At 52.2% G+C, this 20,712-nt stretch overlaps 1 protein-coding gene and 1 long non-coding RNA gene across 2 annotated transcripts; one reads left to right on the plus strand and one right to left on the minus strand.

Moving 5' to 3' along the window:
- Positions 1 to 170: 170 nt before the first annotated feature.
- On the minus strand, positions 171 to 3,378 carry LOC123599895. Its single transcript, XR_006713343.1, has 4 exons — positions 3,253 to 3,378; positions 3,075 to 3,176; positions 1,929 to 2,001; positions 171 to 922 (listed from the first exon to the last, which is right to left on the minus strand). It is a non-coding gene; the product is annotated as an uncharacterized LOC123599895 (long non-coding RNA).
- An 80-nt stretch (positions 3,379 to 3,458) lies between these two features.
- TEX29 (testis expressed 29) lies at positions 3,459 to 20,711 on the plus strand. Its single transcript, XM_045482353.1, has 6 exons — positions 3,459 to 3,587; positions 3,695 to 3,787; positions 7,368 to 7,478; positions 18,951 to 19,020; positions 19,705 to 19,874; positions 20,542 to 20,711. Exons 2-6 carry the CDS (start codon positions 3,730 to 3,732, stop codon positions 20,580 to 20,582), a joined length of 450 nt encoding a protein of 149 aa, XP_045338309.1. The 5' UTR covers positions 3,459 to 3,587; positions 3,695 to 3,729; the 3' UTR covers positions 20,583 to 20,711.
- The last annotated feature ends 1 nt before the right edge of the window (position 20,712 follows it).

Consider the following 20,712-nt stretch of genomic DNA (forward strand, 5'->3'; position numbering starts at 1 on the left):
CAGGTGTAGTAAAGACCTAGGTAGGAAAAAGAAAACTTGAAACTTTCAGAGTACGGAACTTTTATGCCTTTTGCTGGGACTGCCTTTTGTGGGTAACGAACCCCCAGTATCTATCCATTTTGGGGAGTGTGGGCTGCCCGTGTGGGGCAGCCGCATAAACATCCCACTGGTGGAAAGCATCAGGTTATTTCAGTGCTGGGGGGTGGGGGAGGGCAGTTGGTATTGCAGAGGCTCCGGTGAGTATCCTGTATGCAACCAGGTAGGTATTGCTGTACGATTTATTTCTAGAAATGTGTTTTAATTTTGATGGAATTTGCCAGAGTCCCAGAAAACATTTTAGAAGTAACGTTCTTGATGATACTGCACTTCTAGTTTTTCGAAAAAAGGAGTCTCGGTCTGAATGCTGTCTGCAGCCTTTCCCTCATTACTGGTGTGCACACACCCGTGCCGTGGACTCCTCAGAAAGGCAGTTGTGGCAGTGCACACCCGCTGGCCACTGGCTCATAAAGCAAGTGGAGCTGGCCTCAGTGTCCCCCCGGGACTTCCTCTCTGGCTCTGCTTTTCCCCTTGCAATTCCGCAAAGCAAAGGTGCCCGGCCCCGACTGGGTCGGGCAGGCTGCCTCTCTCTCCAGCTCCTGGGTGCTGGTTCGAGGCGTCCGGCCCGGCTCCGGGCAGAGGGGACAATTGCTGAGGTGCTCCGGGCACTGGTTGGTGCTCTGAGGGCCCCAAGTCTTGGAGTTCAGTGCCGGGGGTGAGGGTGCGGGTAGCCAGCAGGCTCGTGGCCTCGTGCATGGTTCTGTGGGTGTCTGGCGTCTGCTTCGTGTCCAGTAGCAGGGGAGAACTGGTCTCAGCTCGGTGCTGTCAGTCACGAGACACACATTGATTGCTGTGCCTGAGGCTTTCACGTATGGAGCCAGTCAAGCTTATGGAAGAGGAGAGTCAACAGTCAGAGCCCCCTGAGACTACTTGCCATTCCCTGTACTGTGGTCCCCTGGCCTTGCCGTCATCGTGTCTGGAGAACAGTCGGGAGGAGAGGCCAGGGGACCCTCCCTTCTGGCCCTTCAGTCCCCAGGGAAGCCCTGCTTCCCCCCGTAAACACAGCAAATTGCATCGTTTGTGTTTTACACATGCTTTTACAGAGCTGCTTTAGTTGTGCAGTTTCCTTTTTGACCACCAGCCTGTTTCTCTTTCCCCTGGGCGGATAGACCTCTCAGGAAACCCTGATGGGCTCTGTCCCCACTCCCTGTCCTTGCCCACAAGTGATGCACAATGTGGCAGGGCTGCTGCTCCCTCAGTGGTCCTGGCTCCCCCTGCCCTCGAGGAGGATTCCCAGAGTGCCCGTGCCCACCCAGCTGAGCTGACTTGGATCCTGTCCTAACCACCCCCCCCCCCTTCCCACAGTGCTGCACACCTCCCCCGCCCAGTCTTTATGCCCCCCCAGGTTGGTGGCATCTGTCTGAGGCACTGGCCCCTTCAGAGGTGGGGCTGGAGTGATGCTGCTGTCGTAGGTTAACCAAATCCCGTTAGAGCGTTTGTAAAAGGCTAGTAGTTGAAGTTCTTGTGGAAGTCGTAATGGGCCCCCACGGCACTTAGTTCCTATGTCAGAAAACCCAGGACAACACCCACATTGTCCCACGGGAAGACCTCACAGTTGACAACAGCAAGTGTCTTTCTCTTAGCTAGAATAAAATCCGTTAAGGGCGGTCGCTACTTATCCCGGGGAAACAGGACTCAGGGTAACGGGCAACGCAGGCCACGCTGGCTGCTCCCTTTGCCCAGCCTGTGCCTTCCACGGCCGCACATGTAATAGCCGACCCTCGGCTAAGCAAATGAGCTCCATCCACACTGTTCAGCCGCCAGGGGACCAAGTGCTGAGGCGCACCGCTCCCTGGATGAAGCTTGGAACCCTGTGAGTGAAAGACACACACCCACAACCGTGTGCTCTGTGCTTCTGTCGGTAGGAAACCTTCAGAGGCAGACCTTGCAGACAGGAGGTGGAGCCTGGGGGGAGAGGGAGCCTTCCTGAGCTGATGGAACCATTCTCATGTGGGTGGTGATGGTTGCAAACTGTGAATACGCCCACTGCAAGTGGGTGAAGCGTGCGGTACGTGAATTACACGTGGGGGGTGATGGGCTAGCGTGTGGGGCTGCCAGAAGCCCTGCCTGACCCTCAGGACCCCAGATGTGGACACTACTGCGTCGGTCACTGGGTCCTGCCCCTCGTGTTACAGATGAGGAAACTTACAAGGAGGGGGACCAAAGCCTGCGCCCGCCTGGTGTGACCCCACGGGCTCACCACAGACCCCCTGCTCTCCAGGCTGCTCTCGCTGGGGGGCTGGTCTCCTTGCTGAGGCCTTCTCCCTGCCGCCTTCGTGCTCCTAGGTCCATCCCATGCTCTGTGGCGGCCTGGTGGCCATGGTTTGCCTTCTCCCAGGTCTCCCTGCGGCTGGGGCCTTGACACTCCCTAGCCACTGCTCTTGGGGTCACAATGGGACAGGTCCCAGCACGATGCTTCCCTGACCTCCTCCCTTCTGGTGGCAGTTCACTGCCCCGGGCTCAGCCAGCACGGCTCCCTAACCTCACAGGGCTGGCTGTGGCCTCCATGACGACCCTCCTGCCATGTCCTACGGCTTCCTTCCCACCTGCCATCTGCTAGCACCCAGCCCTCCCCAGTGGGTCCCTGCTCCTCACTCCAGGTGTGGGACAGGGACAGGATGGTCACCTGGGCCTCATCGCCGGTCTCACTTCTCTGGGCTGGGCATAGGCCTCCCTTTCTCTCCCACTCTTCCCGAACTCCCACCTCCCGGGCCTCATGGAGGTCCTGTGGCCCAACAGGTTCCTTCTCCAAGGCACTCAGATGGCTTTCCACCCCACCATGGGACCTCAGCCCTAGCTAGATTCGTCCATTTGGGTCTTTAGGTCCCTAAGTGCACAGCCTCCTGGTTTCTCAGATTGGCCAGGGGTGCCTCACCCCGTGGACTTTGCACTTGCTGCTGCTTCAAGCTTTTGCACACTCTCCCTCACTTCTCCCAAAACTCTTCAGACACCACATAAGCCCAAGGCCACCTGCTTACCCTGTGTAAGCAGAAAATCAGTCCTGACTGCGCTCTGCTGTCTTTTTCTCTGTAACACGTCTGATCTGACGTGGTCTGTCTCCTTCCGTGGGCTACACATCCCTGAGGTGGGGGGTTTATCTCAGCAAATGTGGACACCCCAAGAAGGAGGACCCAGGAGTGCCGGCAGGATGCAAACCCGTGGTTCAGAAGCCAGGCCTGGGTATCACGCAGAAGGGGGTCTTGGTGGTGTTCAAAGTCCCACCCCTTGCACTTGGGGTCCTTGCACTCCTCGACCATGTGAGAGTCCCTCCATCTTACAGCTGCCAGCATCGCCACTGTGCTCCCTCTGTGATGTCATGGGGTCTGTGTGACATCACAGCGGGCAGGGCGGGCCCACCACTGGAGCTAGGTCCCACTGGTGGGAGCAGTGGAGGGAGGAGGTGCAAGTTTGTTGGATCCAAAGTTGTCTACTTAAAGTGGAACTGTGGGACCGTGTGGCTGAGCGGGCTCAGCGGGGGACGTGGTTGCCAGGTGAGACCGGGGTCCTCTCTGCCCAGCCCCACCCCTGTCACTAGACCGACCACGGCCGCCAGCCCCCCGGCGAGGTCCCACCTGGGCTGACCTGTTGTCTCCCCCAGGTTCCCTCGACCCCGCGTCTCCGTCAGCTGCTACGATGAGATATGCACCAGAATTAAAGAAATCCCCTTCTCACCTCCTGAAGAAATTTGCAGGTAACAGGGAAAGACCGCCGTGGGGGCCGGTCCACCTCAAGGTGATGGTGGTTAGTCACCGGCTTGAGCCAGGGAAGGGGGCAAAGGAACGTGTGCTTTCAAAAATAACACAGGAAAAGGCTGTGCAGCCTCCTCTCTCAAAATTCTCCGTGCAGAAGGAAGCTCCTGGACCTGAGGCATTCACAAGAAACGCATTTAACTCCCGGGGCTCTAGGGTCAAACCCAGTTCACTGTGAGGTGTCAGACTTACCTTCTGTCTCAAAGTGGTTATGGCGAGAGTGACTTTTTCATGAGGGGAACACGTTTCTCCGCGGTAAAGCCCTCCTCCCCCTTCCCTGGTGCCTGGGGTCTGCAGTCGGACCCCTGGTACTAGGTGCTGAAGGAGTCTGCTAAGATGTGGCTTTCTGCAAGGCTTGTGGTCACTGGGAGCCCCAAGGTAGGTGTTCTGGAAGCCTGAGACCCTGGGGGACCACGTGAGGAGAGGGAAGGGCCGTTCCTGCTGTGCACGCTCGTGCTGACTTCTCAGGTAACCCTTCTCCGTGCATTGCTTTGGTGACAAACAGAAGATAGGAAAGTGGAAGGAAAAGAAATTTGGTTTTCTTCTTCTTTTTTTTAATTTGGCTTGGAGTCAGGCCTGACGAGGGAGGGTCCCGGGCCGGCCAAGCTTCCGTGAGACACATTTCTCCTGTCACCTGACAGGAATCCACTGAGGACCAAGCCCTTGGGATGCCCTTGGGGGCCAGTCTCGGGGGGGCTGCATCACACAGGGCAGCTGGGAAACGAAGGTCAGTGGGTCTCACTCGAGGCCCCAGGGTCCAGGCCCAGGCTCCAAACCAGGCCAAGGGGGCTCACGGGAGGGGCTGTGGTTTCCGATCAACATGGCTCCATGCAGAGGAGGCAGGTGGCCTGCACCTGGGGCACCGAGTGGGCGGCAGAGATGGCTGGCCTGGAGTGCCCCCCGAGTCTCCTGGTGGGAGTGCCTGTGTGGAGGACAGTCCGCTCTCAGGGCCTGGGGCATGGGTGGCCCATCTCGCCTCTATTCAGGGCGGTGAGACCGGGGACCCTGGTGCCCACCCTGTTCTGATGCCGGCCAGGTGCCCCTTCTCTGGGCGTGGCTGGAGCGGGTTGGCCATTCGGGGGCGGGAGGTCATCGTCCCTGTCCTCACTAGTCTGAAAGAGGGGCCTGCTCTCCTGGGTCACAGTGATCCACCTGCGTTTTGACCATAAACTGCCCTTCCACCAGTTTTGGGGGTGAACACAAGTGTCTCTGTCGTCCTCTGTGGACATCGATGTGGCTGTTAAGTGTTACTCTGAGGTGTGGGAGGTGAACAGGTGGAGGGAGTGGGCAGGTAGGAGATGGGCCGGTGGGGTGGGCAGGTATGGGGGCTGGGCTGGCGGAGAGGGAAGGCAGGTGGGCAGGTGGCACCTTGCGTTACCACGGGCAAGGACGCGTCTGCACGAGGGCGTGTGTGAGAGGACATGTAAGCATGGCAGAGGAAAGACCCGTGAGGACACTTGGAGAACCAAGCCAGATCCGCCTCCCTGGCTGTGACCCAAGGCACCTGGTCCTCATGAGGCACAGGGCACTTCCCCCAGGGATGTTGGGCCCCCTGCCCTTGTGTTTTATTTTGCCCCAGTCTCTGTTTCTCCAAAACCGGAGGTGCCCAGCGACCTGGCCGTCGCAAGGGCTGCCGTCTCCCTCTTCCTCGTTGCCTTTCTCACCTGGGCCCTGGCGTTCCCTGGATGTCATGGGCAGCACGGGGTGCAGCCCCAGCAGCCAGGCCCTGCCCAAAGAGATGCCAACCATCTGGCTTCCGCCCCATCCCTAGGTCAGGTGTCAGGTACCATTCCCAGCGAGCAGCGTGTGGTGGGGCAGCTGAAGGCACCGCTTCTGGTGCCCAATGGTCACATGATTGTGGGTTGTCCTTTGATGCTTTTAGCTGGCCAGTCCGGGGATACAGGATGTCCTCAGTAAAGCCTCACTAACCCGCCCCCTGCCCCGTCTCTTGGGAGTTGTGGGCTGGGCGGAGGGGTCACGCCAGGGATGGAGATGTGGATGAGCTCTTTGTGTTGGGCACCTTTGCAGAAACACATCAGGACCTTGTGGGAGGTGCAGGCAGAGAAAACAGTCCTGGGGAGGAGGGGGTGGTCACAGAGGTCTCAGGTGTAATGGGGCACTGAGCTTCTGCACGGGTGTGCTGGGGGGCCAGCTGCTGTGGCAAACGATCCCATTCGAGTGGTCAGGATGGGAACTCACATACCTGTGTTTTCTCACCTGGGGAGTAACATTGAAGAGACAGTCATGAACAAAGTTACGCCTGAATGGATTGTTTCCGCCCCCCCCCCCCCCGTGCTGTTTACCGAGATAAACTTCCACTGTCATGGAGCCATGTGGAGAATGTCCCCTAGGCTCCGTGAAGGGCACCCACCGAATGGGTCCTGTGGAGAGAGTGGGAAAGGGGAGATCTGGGCTCTGCCTGGCAGCTGTGCAGTCTTGGGTCTCCTGGAACTCTCTGGAGCCGGTGTTTGCCGCCACCCTGACTGTCCTGTGGGAGCCATCAGCGGGCACCGTGTGGCCACCCTGAGCGCCTGGCAGGCCCTCTGCAGCCCAGGCCCCAACTGAGGTGGAGCTGGGCAGGTGACTGAGGGCTGGGTGACCACAGGCAGCAGGGGAGGCCGGCCCCACCCGCCCAGCAAGCCTGGCTGTAGTGGGGGGCAGTGGGGCAGGAGGGTGACAGCCAGACTTCCTCATCTGTGACCCTGCCTGGCCTCGTGTTGCCGGTCCTGCCACATGTCTGGGCTGTGCTGCTGTGTCCGCAGTGACGTTCCAAACGCACGTCTCAGAAAAGAGCAGGAGGGACAGTGGGTTTCCCTGGAGCCCCTGCACCTGAAAGGCTTACCAGCCCCAAGGCAGCCGGAGACCCCTCCTCCCTTTCTCTTGGGACCGGAAGCCCCAGCAGGGTCTGGGGCAGATGTTGCTGACTGCCGGTTAGGGGACTCACTCGTCCTCCTAGCTGGACACGCGTTAGCCGTTGGTGCCAGAGCTGTGCTGAGCACTGTCCCCACTATCTGCTCATGCACGTTCAGTGTGTTCACTTCTGAGTTTTTTCTTTTTTTTTTTGGTCAAAACTGTCATTTCACTTGGTCCTTTTGATTCAACTTTAAGATGCCGAACTACCCCTTAGCCTGTGTTGATAATTTTAACTCACGTGTGCTTAAATGTGCATTAATTACGCATTATAACCTGAACCCCCCACATCCGCTGGCTGTATCAGATCTTTGTTTTCTGTTTGCTTTGCAGAGTGCCGATGTGCGCGAGCACTCTGCTGAGATGCTCTATCTCCTTAATCAGCAGGGGACTCTGCATTATTCTGTGCAGTTAGCTTGACATTGTTTTGTTCAGAAATCTAACTCATTCTAGATCCTCGCGTCAAAGTGAGATTCGTCGGATGCATAATTAAAAGCATAACAAAACCCCACAGTGCAAGCCCACGGGTGCCCCCTCCCAGGCACGAGTATTTAGAACTCTGCTGTGGCTGTGTTCTTGGTGCTAACAGCTGTGTGCGTCTGTGCTTTGCAGTGTGTGACATTCCTCTCTACAACATATGTGACTACAACATCACCAGAGACCGGTGCAAGGAACTCGGGTGCTGCTTCTACAAAGGCGTGTGCTATGAAAAAGCGGTTCCCAGTAAGTACCCGGGAAGCCCGCCTCCCTCCTGGGCGCCTCCTGCTGGACGGGCCTCTGTTGTTCCCTGGTCCCATCACTCTGCTTGGCACCTTGGTGGGAAGAGCAGTTTTAGGGTCTGTGAACGAGGGAAAAGCCACCAGAGGAAATTCACTCCCAGATGGAATCCACCTGATACTAGGGAGGGTACTTCTGAGACCCTGGGCACGCTGGGGGTGCAGAAGCAGCTGGTTCCGGGAGTGCTGGTCACCAGCTGTGCACAAGATCAGACCCGCTGAGCGTGGGCGCTGGAGCCCTGCAGCCGGAGCACGAGGGCCAAGGACGAGCCCCGATGGGGCTTCTCCTCAGGCTTGTCACCGTCAGAACAAAACCAGACTCCCACTGAGGTGCGTATCCTGACCCCTGGGGCCTGGGATGTGCCTGAGGAGACCAGGCCGGCAGGGGGTCCAGGGATGAGGGGGCAGTGGGGGCAGGGAGAGGCCGCCACCCTCAGAGTAGGGCCCGCTTCCCGGAGGTGGTGAGGGAGGCACACGGTGGAAGGAAACGGGGGAGTCACGGGTGGGAGAGGCAGGTGTGGAGGGGGTGTTAGCGGGGCCCCTGTGGGAAGGGCTCTCTAGTGATGCAGTCTGGGTGTTTACTCACACCTCACAGCTTTGGTCTTCTGTGCCTCGAGAATTTTCTTCTTCTTCGTTTCTACTATTCGTTTTGAGAGAGCGCGAGAACAAGCACGAGCAGGGGAGGGACAGAGAGAGAGGGAGAGAGAAAGGATCCCAAGCAGGCTCCGTGCTGTCAGTGCAGGGCCCGGCATGGGCCTCAAACTCACCAGCCGTGAGATCATGACCTGAGCTGAAATCAGGACTTGGACACTCAACCGACTGAGCCCCTAGAATTTTCTAAATAGTTGCAAACCCGTCAAGAAATTCCACTTGACGACTGATGTGTCTTCTTGCCCTGTTTGTGGCCCTTTCAGCAATGAGGATGCTTGGCTCTAGGAGTGTCTGGGAACGGACAAGCAAGTCTCTGCAATGAGGCGGCATGCTCAGGGCCCTGTTGGAGAGGGGGAGGGGCCGGCAGGCAGGAGGAGCTGGCAACCGGCCGTGGTCGCCCAGCAGCTCCAGTGCTGTGGGACAGCGTGTCCCAGGCCACTCTGCTCTGTCCCCCGTCCCCAGTGGATAAAGGCACACTCGTGCCACACAACTGGGAAGGTTTCTTCTTGTTTCCTCCTCTGAGCCCCAGGTAGGCTGAGCCCTTAGAGACAGACATGGGGACTTTCCTCTCATTCCCAGACACGGGAAGGCCTAGCAAGTCAGGAACAATTGTGACTGGTAACTGTTACCAAAGAGTGACCCACTGGGGCCACCTGGATCCTGCCTAGCCAGCGCCTTCAAGAAGAAAGTGACCTTTTGGACAAAAGGATTCAAGGGGCGCCTGGGTGGCTCAGTCGGTTAAGCGGCCGACTTCGGCTCAGGTCATGATCTTGCGGTCTGTGAGTTCGAGCCCCACGTCGGGCTCTGTGCTGACAGCTCAGAGCCTGGAGTCTGTTTCAGATTCTGTGTCTCCCTCTCTCTCTGCCCCTCCCCCGTTCATGCTCTGTCTCTCTCTGTCTCAAAAATAAATAAATGTTAAAAAAAAAAAAAAAAAAAGGATTCAAGAAGCAAAAGCCATTGCGGGATCCTGGCTTGCCAAGGGGAAGCCTGTGTCTTGCTTTATGGTGAAGATTTGGCACTTGGGGCAAAAGAAGAGGAAGTTTGGCTTCTCAGAAAGAGGCGCAGTCAGAGGCCATGAGAAACACCATCAAGAGCTGGGAAGATTTCCTGATGGCAATGTATCTTCCAGATCTTGACTTGGGAAGACTCGGGTCCAGACCCTCACTACTGATCTCTGCCTCTGGGAGACCCAGGCATCTCTAGGATCCCACACCTTCCCCTGAACCTGTAGATAGAAACAACTGGAAGTTATCTTTTTTTTGGTTGTTATCTTTGCTGAGACCAAATTCCTATAAAATGTACCCTTTTAAAGTACACAGTTCGTTGGCTTTTGGTATATTCACAGAGTTGAATCCCCACTATCCCGTCCAGAACATTTTTATTATCCCCAGAAGAAACCCTGTACTCATCAGCTGGACAATCACCATTCCCTGTCCCCCCACCCCACCTCCAACCCCTGGCAACCACCGATTGGCCTCTATAGGTTTTCCTCTTCTAGACATTTCCTATTAATGGAATCCTACAGTGTGTGCCTTGTGTATTTGGCTTCTTTCACACAATGTTTTCGAAACACATCCGTGTTGTAGTCAGCATTTTATGCTTTTGTATGGTTGAATAACATTCCGGTATATGGACATGTCACATTTCGTTTACCCCTGTATCACTTAATGGACATTTGGGTGGCTTACACTTTTTAGCTATTACAGATAATGCCACTATGAACATTTGTGTGTAGGTTTTTGCATGAACCTGTTTCCACTTCCCTTGTGTGTTTACCTACAACCAGAATTGCTGGATCGTACGTTAACTATATTTAAAAATTTGTTAAGGAACTGCCAAACTACTTTCCCAAGTGCTGCACTGTTTGATAGTCTCAAGAGCAGTACGAGAGGATTCCAGTTTCTCCCCATCCTCGCCGGCACTAGTTGTCTTTCTTTTTGATTGTAGCCATCATGGTAGATGTGGAGTTGTAGGTCACTGGGGTTTTCATTGGTGTTTCCCTGATGAGTACCATGGTGAGTGTGTTTGCATATGCATTATTATGGCCATTTGTATATCTTCTCTGAAGAAAAGTCCATTCAGACTCCTTGCCCAATTTTTAACTGGGTTGATTGTCTGTTTATTGTGGGGTTGTAAGAGCTCTTTGTATATTCTGGATAGTAGACCCTTAACAGATACGTGATTTGCACCTACTTCCTCCCAATCTGTTTGGTCTTTTTACCTTCTTGATAGTGCCTCTTTGAAGCACAAACTTTCTTAGTTTTGACGATGCCTAGTTTGTTTGTTTGTTCTTTGGCTGTTTGTGCTTTTGGTGTCCTAGCTAAGAAACTAGTGTCTAATCCAAGACACAAAGATTTACATCTCTGGTATTTTCTAAGAAGTTTATAGTTTTAGCTTATGCATCCATGTTTCTGGTCCATTTTGAGTTTTAATTTTTTTTACGTGTTGTGAGGCAGGGATCCAACTTCATTCTTTTGCATACAGATATCCAGGTGTCCCAGCATCATTTGTTGAAAAGACCATTCTTTCCCCCGTTGAATTGCTTTGGCATCCTTGTTGAAAATCAATTGCCCGTAAATGTGAGGGTTTATTTCTGGACTATTGTTTTATTCCACTAAGCCGGTATCACACCATTTTGATTAATGTAGCTTTATAATAAATGTTGAAATTGAAAAGCATGAGTCTTCCAACTTTGTTCTTTTTAAAGGTTGTTTTGGTTACTGTGGATTCTTTGTATTTCCATATTAATTTAGGATCAGCTTGTCAATTTCTGAAAAAAATGCCATCTGACATTTTGATAGGGATATTTGTGTTGAATCTATAGATAACTTGGGGGTGGGTATTACCATTTTAATAATGTTAATTTTGATCCATGAACAAGGATGTCTTTCCACTTATTTAGATCTTTTCTTTCAACAGTATTTTATAGTTTCTAGTTGTGTTTCTTTTGTTACATTTATTCCTAAGCATCTTATTCTCTCTGATGTTGTTGTAAATGGATATATCTCCTTAGTTTGGTTTTCAGATTGTATATAGAACCCTAGGAATATACACAGGAAAATTGAAAGTTTGCTAGAATACAGAAATATAATTGACTTTTGTATATTGATCCTGTATCCTGCAACCTTTTGGGTTCATTTATGACTTCCCATTTTTAGTTGGTTACTTAGGATCTTCTAGATATAAGAGTATATCATCTGCAAATAGAGATCATTTCACTTCTTTCTTTCAATACAGTTGGTTTCATTTCACTTTCTTGCTTAATTGCCCTGGCTAGAAACTCACTGATTCCATTCATCAGTGAGAATGGACATCCTTCTCTGGTTCCTGATCTTGAAAGAGTTTTCAGCGTCTCATCATTACATGTGCTGGTAGCCATGGGTTTTACTAGAGGCCATTTATCAGGTCAAGTAAGTTCCCTTCTCTTCCTACTCTCTGGAGGGTTTTTATTACGAAAGGTGTGGATTTTATAAAATTCTTTTTCTGCATCTAGTAGTACTCTTGATGACAACTGTGGATTTGAGTTACTGTCTAGTATTCCATCCTTTCATCTGGAAGGACTCCCTTTAGCATTTTTTGTAAGACAGGTCTGCTAGTGATGAAGTCTCTGTTTTTGTGTATCTGGGGATGTATTAATCTGTCCTTCATTTTTGAAGGATAGAGTTGCAGTGTATAAAATTCCTAACTGGCAGTCCTTCTCTGTCAACACTTAGAGTATTTCATCTTTTAGCCTTCTGACCTCCGTGGATTCTGACAAGGAATCTGCTTTTAGTCTTGAGGTTTCTTTATATAAAGCACGTTCCTTCTGCTGTTTCCAAGATTCTCTTTTGACTATTTGCCATGTGTCTTTGAATTTATCCTCATCATCAAATGTGGGAAATTTTGCCATTTCTTCAGACATTCTCCTGTCTGTCCACTCCCTCTGGGCCTCTCATTGTGCATATTTGGTCCACCCCACAGGTCTCTGAGGCTCTGTGAGCTTTTCTTGATCCTATTTTCTGTTACTCGGACTGGGTAATCTCAACTCATTTATCTTCAAGTCTGCAGATTCTTTCTTTAGCCCACCCCAATCTGTTGAGCTCCTCTAGTGATATTTTCATTTCTGGTATCATATTCTCAACTCCAGAATTTCTATTTTGTTCTTTTCTAAAAAAATAATTTCTGTGTCTGTATTGGTACTTTCTACTTGGTGAGATACCGTTCTCATACTTTAGCTCTTCAGATATGGTTTCCTTCAGTCTTTTGACCATATTTAAATTTTTTTTATGTTTATTTTTGAGAGAGAGAGAGACAGACAGACCATGAGTGGGGTAAGGGCAGAGAGAGAGGGAGACACAGAATCCGAAGCAGGCTCCAGGCTCCAGGCTCCGAGCTGTCAGCACAGAGCCTGATGCGGGGCTCGAACTCACGAACTGTGAGATCATGACCTGAGCTGAAGTCAGACCCTCAACCGACTGAGCCACCCAGGCGCCCCTCTTTTGACCGTATTTAAAGGGGCTAATTTAAAGTCTTTGTTTGGTGATTCCAACATCTGGTCTTCCTCAAGGACAGTTTCTACTGATGGTGTGTGTGTGTGGCCATACTTGTTTCTTTGCATATCTAATGTTTTTTGTTGAAAACTAGACATTTAGAAATATGTGGCACCTCTGAAAACTGTGTTCTCCTGCCTCCCCAAAGTTGTCGTTGGCGTTGTTTAATGACTTTTCTGAATGAATTCAGTAAAGTCTGTATTCTTTGTGGTCTGCAACCATTGAAGACTCTGCTTGTTAGTCTGCTGGTCAGCTAATGACAGAAATCTGCCGGGATGCTTGGAAACAATGTCTCACAGTCTTCGCTTAGGGGCTCTATGTGTGTGTTGGGGACATACCTTCAGCTGTCAGCCAATTTTCAACTGTGCCTTAATCTTTACTCCACGCTTACACAGAGCCTTGAGTTCAGCCAGAAGTGAGAGCCTAGGACCTTCTCTGGTATTTCCTCCGTACATACACAGCCTTGAGTATGCCCATTGCCTTCTAGATTCCAGGGAATATGTCGCAGCTTTTCAAATCCCCTTCAGACAGATAATTCCCCAAGTTTTCCTTTTAAGCTTTCTGGTCCACCTATTGTCTACCTCCAAGTGCTGTCGGCCACTTTAGCTGCCATGATTTTCCACAGTTGCCTCTGTTTTCAACAAATGCCTGAGAGAAAGCTGTTCACGCTAAATTAGCTCCAAGTCAGGTCAAACAAAGACAACCTTGCAAGTGGGATCTTCTAGTGAAGTGGCAGGTGGACAAAGTAATGACGGTGCTCTGGGCCTGGGACTTTGAAGGATCTTCAGCCCTGCTCTGTCCCTCCAGGGATGCCAGGCTGCTAGTGGTCGCCATGACTGTGGGCTATTGGTTCAAGACTCACATGGAATTAGAGGTGAGCAGGAGTGGGAATAGGGCAAGTTAAAATGTCCACAGGTCACTGTTCTTAGTGACCGTCATCTGTTCATCTGCAAGCTTTTGATTGGTTAAGTTTCCGAGTTCCGAAAAAGTAGATTCTGACAAATGGTGCCAATGTTCTCACTGGTTTTTATGGAGGAAGGATCTGGTGGGGGGAGGGGGGTTCTCTTCTGCCATGGTTTTTTTTTTTTTTTTTTTTAATTTTTTTTTCTTCAACGTTTATTTATTTTTGGGACAGAGAGAGACAGAGCATGAACGGGGGAGGGGCAGAGAGAGAGGGAGACACAGAATCGGAAACAGGCTCCAGGCTCCGAGCCATCAGCCCAGAGCCCGACGCGGGGCTCGAACTCAGGGACCGCGAGATCGTGACCTGGCTGAAGTCAGACGCTTAACCGACTGCGCCACCCAGGCGCCCCGCCATGTTTTTTTTTTAATTCCTGATGTCACACTGGAAATTCTGGACTTCGGTGAACCTCCGGTCCAGTCATACACAAGCGGGTGGTGAGAGCTGCAGGGAGTCACAGCGCTTTGTCTCTAAAGGGGTTTGCCCTCTGCCTTTTCATCATAAACCCACAACCTTCGGGCAGCACCCTGCCTAGGCCCCAGTCTTCCAGCGTGGGATGGCCTGCCGTCCGGCGGCTTGCTCTGAGCAGAGTCCACGGCCCTGGTGGCAGTCTGGCCATCATCTGGTGCTTTTTGCATTTGTCATCTTTCTGTCTTTCTGTGGCCTCAGTGGCCTGCCACACACATCTCACTACTTGGGGGCCACAGACGAGTAGGGTCCGGCTCACTTCCATTTCCATTGTGGAGTTCTCCTTCCTGGAAGGCTCTCATGTCTTCCTGAGGTTTTTCAGAGATGTTTACCATTTGGGGCTTCTAAAAGCAGGAGACCTTCCCATCCAAAGGGCATTTGAATGTGTTCTTTCAGTCTTCTACGTATGAAGGTGCAGAAGCTGTTCGGTTCCCTGATGAGGTCACGCACGCAGTCATGGTCTTTGGTGGTCACCCTGGTTCACTCCCGCCCCGGGGAGACGGCCCCAACAGCAGAAGGTGGTGAAATGGATCCTTCGAGGGAGATTGCAGCTGGCAAGGGCACACAGATTCAAGCTGCTGCCGCTTCTGTTTCCATCTGTCCCTCCCCTGAGCATCTTGTCAGGAGCATTTTATGCAGGAGTTGGCCATTTTGTGCTTGTTAGTATGCAATTGAGACGTTGCTTATGTTAACATTATTACTTATGCCCATAACTCATATGAAGAATGAGCCTTATTCTTTTTTTTATTTCCCATTTTTAAAATTTTTTTATATGAAATTTATTGTCAAATTGGTTTCCATACAACACCCAGTGCTCATCCCAACGGGTGCCCTCCTCAGTGCCCATCCCCCCCCGACCCCCATCAACCCTCAGTTTATTCTCAGTTTTTAAGAGTCTCTTATGGTTTGGCTCTCTCCCGCTCTAACTTTTTTTATACTATGTGGCAATGAGAAAGAATGAAATCTGGCCTTTTGTAGCAACATGGATGGAAGTGGAGAGCATGATGCTAAGTGAAGTAAGTCATACAGAGAAAGACAGATACCCTGTGTTTTCTCTCTCATGTGGATCCTGAGAAACTTAACAGAAGGCCACGGGAGAGGGGAAGGAAGAATGAGCCTTGTTCTTGACAGCACCTGATTTACCAGTGTCTGTAAGGAACCCAGAAAAGAACACAAAGTCTCAAGAATTTTTTGTCCTGGAAGAGGCGTCACTGTTCTACAAGTGGGGATATCATTTCTGCATGGGGGCAAGTGTTCATCCTCTCTCCATCCTTTCACTGTTCACAGAGGAGTTGCGTGGGCGAGGCTTTTTCTTAACTTCTAACTTGTTTCAGGCTCTAGAGGCTGGGCCGTCTGTGGGAAGAGTCTGGGCAGTGAGCCCTGCATCTGGGTTCTCACTGAGCCCTCAAGATATTTTTCATTTCCTTGACATCTTTCTCATTCAAGACGGCAAGCGAGCCTTTGTGCTGCGTAAGTTGTAGTATTCGGTGACAGGGTATTGGGAGTTCTTTGTGCGCATAATTCTATGTTAGGAAAACCTTTCACCAGCTTCTTAAATTGGCTGGTTTGAAGTGCATATTGTGTTGTGGCATAATCTGTATTATTAAGAATATGAACTTGGGAAATTAGCATCAGATCTTTGAGAACAAATTGGGAATCCAAAGAGAAGGACTTATTGTCATTCTTTAGTCTTTAGGGCACGTTATTTAACACGTCACTTTTTTCCAAGTGTTTGACTTCTGTTTCTTCACGGGAATCATGCAGATGATTTCAAAACTTTAAACTGCATCTGGGGGCGAACTTACCAAGAGATTTCTGAAAGAAAATTATACTTTCTTCAGTTGCTGCCATTTCTCTGTGACCAATCACAATATCTTGTTTATGATACACCATACATATCGTTTATAACAGATTGTGTGCTGGCCAGCTCCTGTGCAGAGAGAGTCATGGAGATGCAGTCTCTGCCTCCAGGAACTTGACACCAAGGACCAAAAATACTTGCACCTGTAAAGATGCGGAAGCTATACCGAGGCTTGAATTCTCACACATGGTCCATGTGCGTGTGTCTCTTCAACGGCTTCACTCACATAAATTCTAAATTTACACCATGAAGTAAGGGATCCACTGAGGAGCATATATTCCCCAGAATTCAAGAATTTGAGGGCTCCTTTCTTGTCCCTTAAAAGCCCTGGTTCGCTCGTTCACTTGGGTCCTTGCGTTCAGTTCATTCAGCATCACTCAAAGTATACTTTCTCTGAGCCAAGCCCTTTGCCTACACCCTTGTATTAGTTATTGTTGCAGAACAAATTGCTCAAAATTTAGCTAAATAAGGTCACATTCATAGGTACCAGAGGTTTGGACCAACAGATCACTTGGGGGGGGGGGGGGAGACACAATTCCTAAATTGTGTCTAAATGATCTAAAGTGACGGCTTAGAAGCTTAGTTGGATGGTGTGGGGCTTGGCCACTCATCCATCTGAGGTCCCGACCGGAACTGAAAGGTCTTCTCCAAAGTGGCTCCCTTTGCGGGCACGTGGTTCTGACGGTTAACAGGAACCCCTTTCCCATGCCGTGAGGTCTGCTTCCCTGTCCTTATGACATGACTGTCTCTTTCCAGAGCGAGTGACCTGAGAAAGCTGGGTAGAAGCCACAGTGACACTCTGACCTAGCCTTAGAAGTTACACCCTGGTTCAGAGGTAATGCTATCTCTGCCCCATGGAGGTGTCTGTACTGACCTGCGTGTGAATACCAGGAGGCAAGCCCTCCCGCAGGCCATCTTAGAGGCTGGTTGTTCTAGCCCTGGGGATGGAGAGGTGAACTCAGGTGAACACATTGCCCTGGGAAAGGCATCCCTGAGAGAAGCCCCGGCTGATTAGAACAGAGCCTCCAACAAGCAGCTTGCCAGTTGGTTCACTGCTGTGTGCTGGTGACCACACAGGCCAGCCCCCCACCCCCTCCGTCCTCTTCCTGATGCATGCTTGACCACGGAGCACCCTTCCTATGCCTGACCATCCCCTACTGAGCTCATATCAATATGAGAAAATTAAGCATTTGGCTTCAGCCCCCTTCAGTTTTCTGACTTCAGCCCCCACGGAAAGGATCCCGGAGGCCCCGTCCGTTCTCAGAGACCCTCTGGCTCAGTCCAGAGAATATAATTCCCACTGGAGTCACCTTCCCACACCTGGGAAGCAGCTTTCTCTGCAGCTACTGCTTAACCTTTTGTCGTGGGTTGAACCGTGTTCCCCTAAGTGATCTGCCGAAGTTCAAACCTCCAGTACCTGTGAATGTGACCTTACATAGAAACAGGTCTTTGCAGATGTGATCAGTGAAGATGAGGTCACACTGGAGTAGAGGCCCTGATTCCAGTACGACTGGTCTCCTTCCAAGAGGAGCCTGAGTTAGACGCAGCACACACAGGGGAGCACCACATGAAGACAGGGTCACGTGGGGAGGATGCCCCAAGATGACGAGGCAGAGAGCGGGGGACGCATCTACAAGGACAAGGACACCCGGGGGCGCCAGGCCCACCAGGAGATGGAAGAAGCAGGCAGGACCTCCCAGAGTCTTCGAGGGATACCTCCATTTTGGATTTCCACCTCTATAACCCAGACACTGTACTTTGCTATTGCGTTAAGCCACTGGTTAGTGGTGCTTTTTTCTAGCTGCCTCAGGACACGAAGGCCGCTCCCAAGGACACAGCGTCCAGCAGTATTCCTGCCAGTTAAGGATGGGTGAAAACGGTTTATGGGAGGAGGTAAGAGACTTGAAGCACATCTTGTCACTCAGGATGGGGTTTGCAAGGAGGCTGGTCTCTGTCCCTTAAGAGTGAAAGTAGCGGGGCGCCTGGGTGGCGCAGTCGGTTAAGCGTCCGACTTCAGCCAGGTCACGATCTCGCGGTCCGTGAGTTCGAGCCCCGTGTCAGGCTCTGGGTTGATGGCTCAGAGCCTGGAGCCTGTTTCCGATTCTGTGTCTCCCTCTCTCTCTGACTCTCCCCTGTTCATGCTCTGTCTCTCTCTGTCCCAAAAATAAATAAACATTGAAAAAAAAAATTAAAAAAAAAAAAAAAAAAAAAAGAGTGAAAGTAGCGAGAGAAGCGGCAGTGGTGACAACGGTGTGTGTGCTGCCTGCTGGCAGCTCAGCTCTGCCCTCCAGTCCCCTGGACCCTTCCCTCTGCCTGTCGGAGACCGTGTTGGGTGGAGGGCTCCCGCCGGGGCATGCTCATGGGCACCAGGGCTCCCGGATACAGTGCCTCGCTCTGCCTGAGACCGCTCTGTGACACGGAGACCCACAAGTCCATCCCACCTGGGTGGGAGAGGGTCCTGCGGTGGAGGGTCCCCAAGAGAAGGCTGGGCCTCACCTGCGCCTGCTTCCACGGGGGTGAAAAGGGGCCCAGAGCTTTCCTGCACTGGGGACCATGGCCACAGGGGCCACCTGCCCCCTCTGAGAGTCACCTTGAGGCCTTGGCTCTTCCGGTGGGCTCGTCTAGGGAAGACATGGGCAGTGTGGGGACAGTGGAGCCCCTTGTTAGTACGGCAGCCTTGGGATAACTCCCCTGAAGATGGAGAAACCGGTTCCTGGGAGTTGGAGGAGGAAGGCCCAGATCATGGGCGGCAAAGGGGCTTTTCTGGAGGAGACCAGGGAGCTGCCCGCACCACTGTCTTATGGGCAGCCCTCAGCTGTCCTCTTCATGGGCTGCGTGGAGCCCGTGGCAGTGTCCCCAGGGAAGGATTGGAGGAGAGGCCGCCTGGGCAGGGGCAGGGGTACTGCCCACCTCGGAGGCAGGACTGACTTGTAACAAACTGTTTTCCAGTCTACGTGCAGGTGTTTTCTGCCTTGATCGTGATCATTGCTGGGGCCTTTGTCATCACTATCATTTACAGGTCAGTTTTCTCTCCCTGTCTGAACTCACCCGCAAAAGGTGCAGGATGCAGGGTGCTAGGGAGCAGGTGGGGGATCCTCTCAGGGCTTGAGCTCCTGACAGCAGCCCCCACCCCCGGTCCATGCCAACGTTTAAGGAGCACCCACACTGTCAGCCCCCTGCCGGCCCCCATTTGCCCGTGAGAACCCTGTCTGGTGTCTGCTGTTATGGTGTAGATGAGAATCTGCCCTCTCCTTTCGGTGGGGAGGACACGAGGCCGTGGCCACTGGCAGCTGCCCACAGGCAGGCCTGGATTCCTCGCTGCCACTCGGGGCCAAGACCCCCACCGCAAGCCCCCTTGTGACGTGGAGAAAAGCCAGTGAGACTAGTCAAGTCACTTTGTCCCGCAGCAAGGAAAACCAGTCCCCTCCTGTGGGAACTCCTCTGGTGCCCGGTGGCATCCTGAGTGGCCTTTCTGCACAGTCATACTGCCCCGTCCCTGTTCTCACCCTCCGGAGTCTGAATGCCACACACGATTGTGTGTTTGCAGCCTGTATAGGAAACTAACCTGGGAGCTATTAAGGCAAAGCGTGATCCTGAACCCTGAACCCTGTTTGAGGGGGACGTCCTGGTGGAGGACTGAGTGGCCCATTCAGTTTTCCATCTTTAATTTCCCTGATTGTAACAAAGAGTCTCTCCCCGTTAGAGTTGTTCAGGAGAGTAGGAGAGAAAAGGAAGTCCGCACGGAACTGCTTCCGTCACCCGTGTCCAGCGATCAAGTGGAATTGACGCTCTCCAGCGAGCAGGTGGGGTCCAAGCCTGGGAGTGCGGAGCCGTTGAACAGGAGCAAGGACAGCAAGGAGGAGGAAGAGGATGGTGAGGTGGAGGGCTGTCCCCGCACAGGGCGCAACTGAGGGAGCTCGTCTGTGCCGGGCACGTCCTGGAGGTGGTGTGGGGACCCAGCCGCTACCGTGACGGCCTGATGGTCTGCTGCTGCTGGTCCCAGGGGGGTGCTCTGCAGGAAGCACAGGCATTGGTATATGTATTAAGTCTCTCCCGGGGCTCTGGCCATCGTTGCTTTTCACAGGCGAGCACCTGGCCGGGTTAGAGAAGGAAGCGTCCCCAATGGTCAGTTCTGCCTTAGGTGGCATCTGCAGGGACACGCCCTCTCTGGGTCTCTCCTTAACCCATCAGTCATGGAGACTTGGTTTTACTGGAGCAGTTGGGAAGCAGAAGGGCGGGGAGAAGAGGTCTCCTGAAACGTCTTTTAGGATCCAGATCCTTGCCCCTGACCGAGCCGTGTCTGAGCTGTGGTCTTTCCCGCAGGGCAGGGCGTCACCTTCTCAGGGCACTTTCTGCAGAGCGAAGCCACCAGAAGCCACGCTCTCCTTGGGTAATAGAGCAGGCAACACAGACCCACTGACCAAACTGGCCTTTGAGTAAATCGTTGTTTACATGGCATATAATTGGCGTGTTCACAGACCTCATGACGTGGCTGAGTATTCCATTCAAAAGATCCACTCTTTCTTTATCTTAAATCCAGCAACACTGACAATAATGGAAGATGAAGAAACCGAGGACTGAGGTGCACGGCGGAGGCAGAGTGAAGGTTGGCAGAAACACCCAAGTGAAATGGTCCAGCTGGCGAACCGCTGTGAAGTGTGTGATGGAAACAGCATCAATGATGAGACAATAAAGGTATTTTAGATGCTTC

Source organism: Leopardus geoffroyi, chromosome A1 (genome assembly GCF_018350155.1).
Source record: "Leopardus geoffroyi isolate Oge1 chromosome A1, O.geoffroyi_Oge1_pat1.0, whole genome shotgun sequence".
Taxonomy (NCBI): domain Eukaryota; kingdom Metazoa; phylum Chordata; class Mammalia; order Carnivora; family Felidae; genus Leopardus; species Leopardus geoffroyi.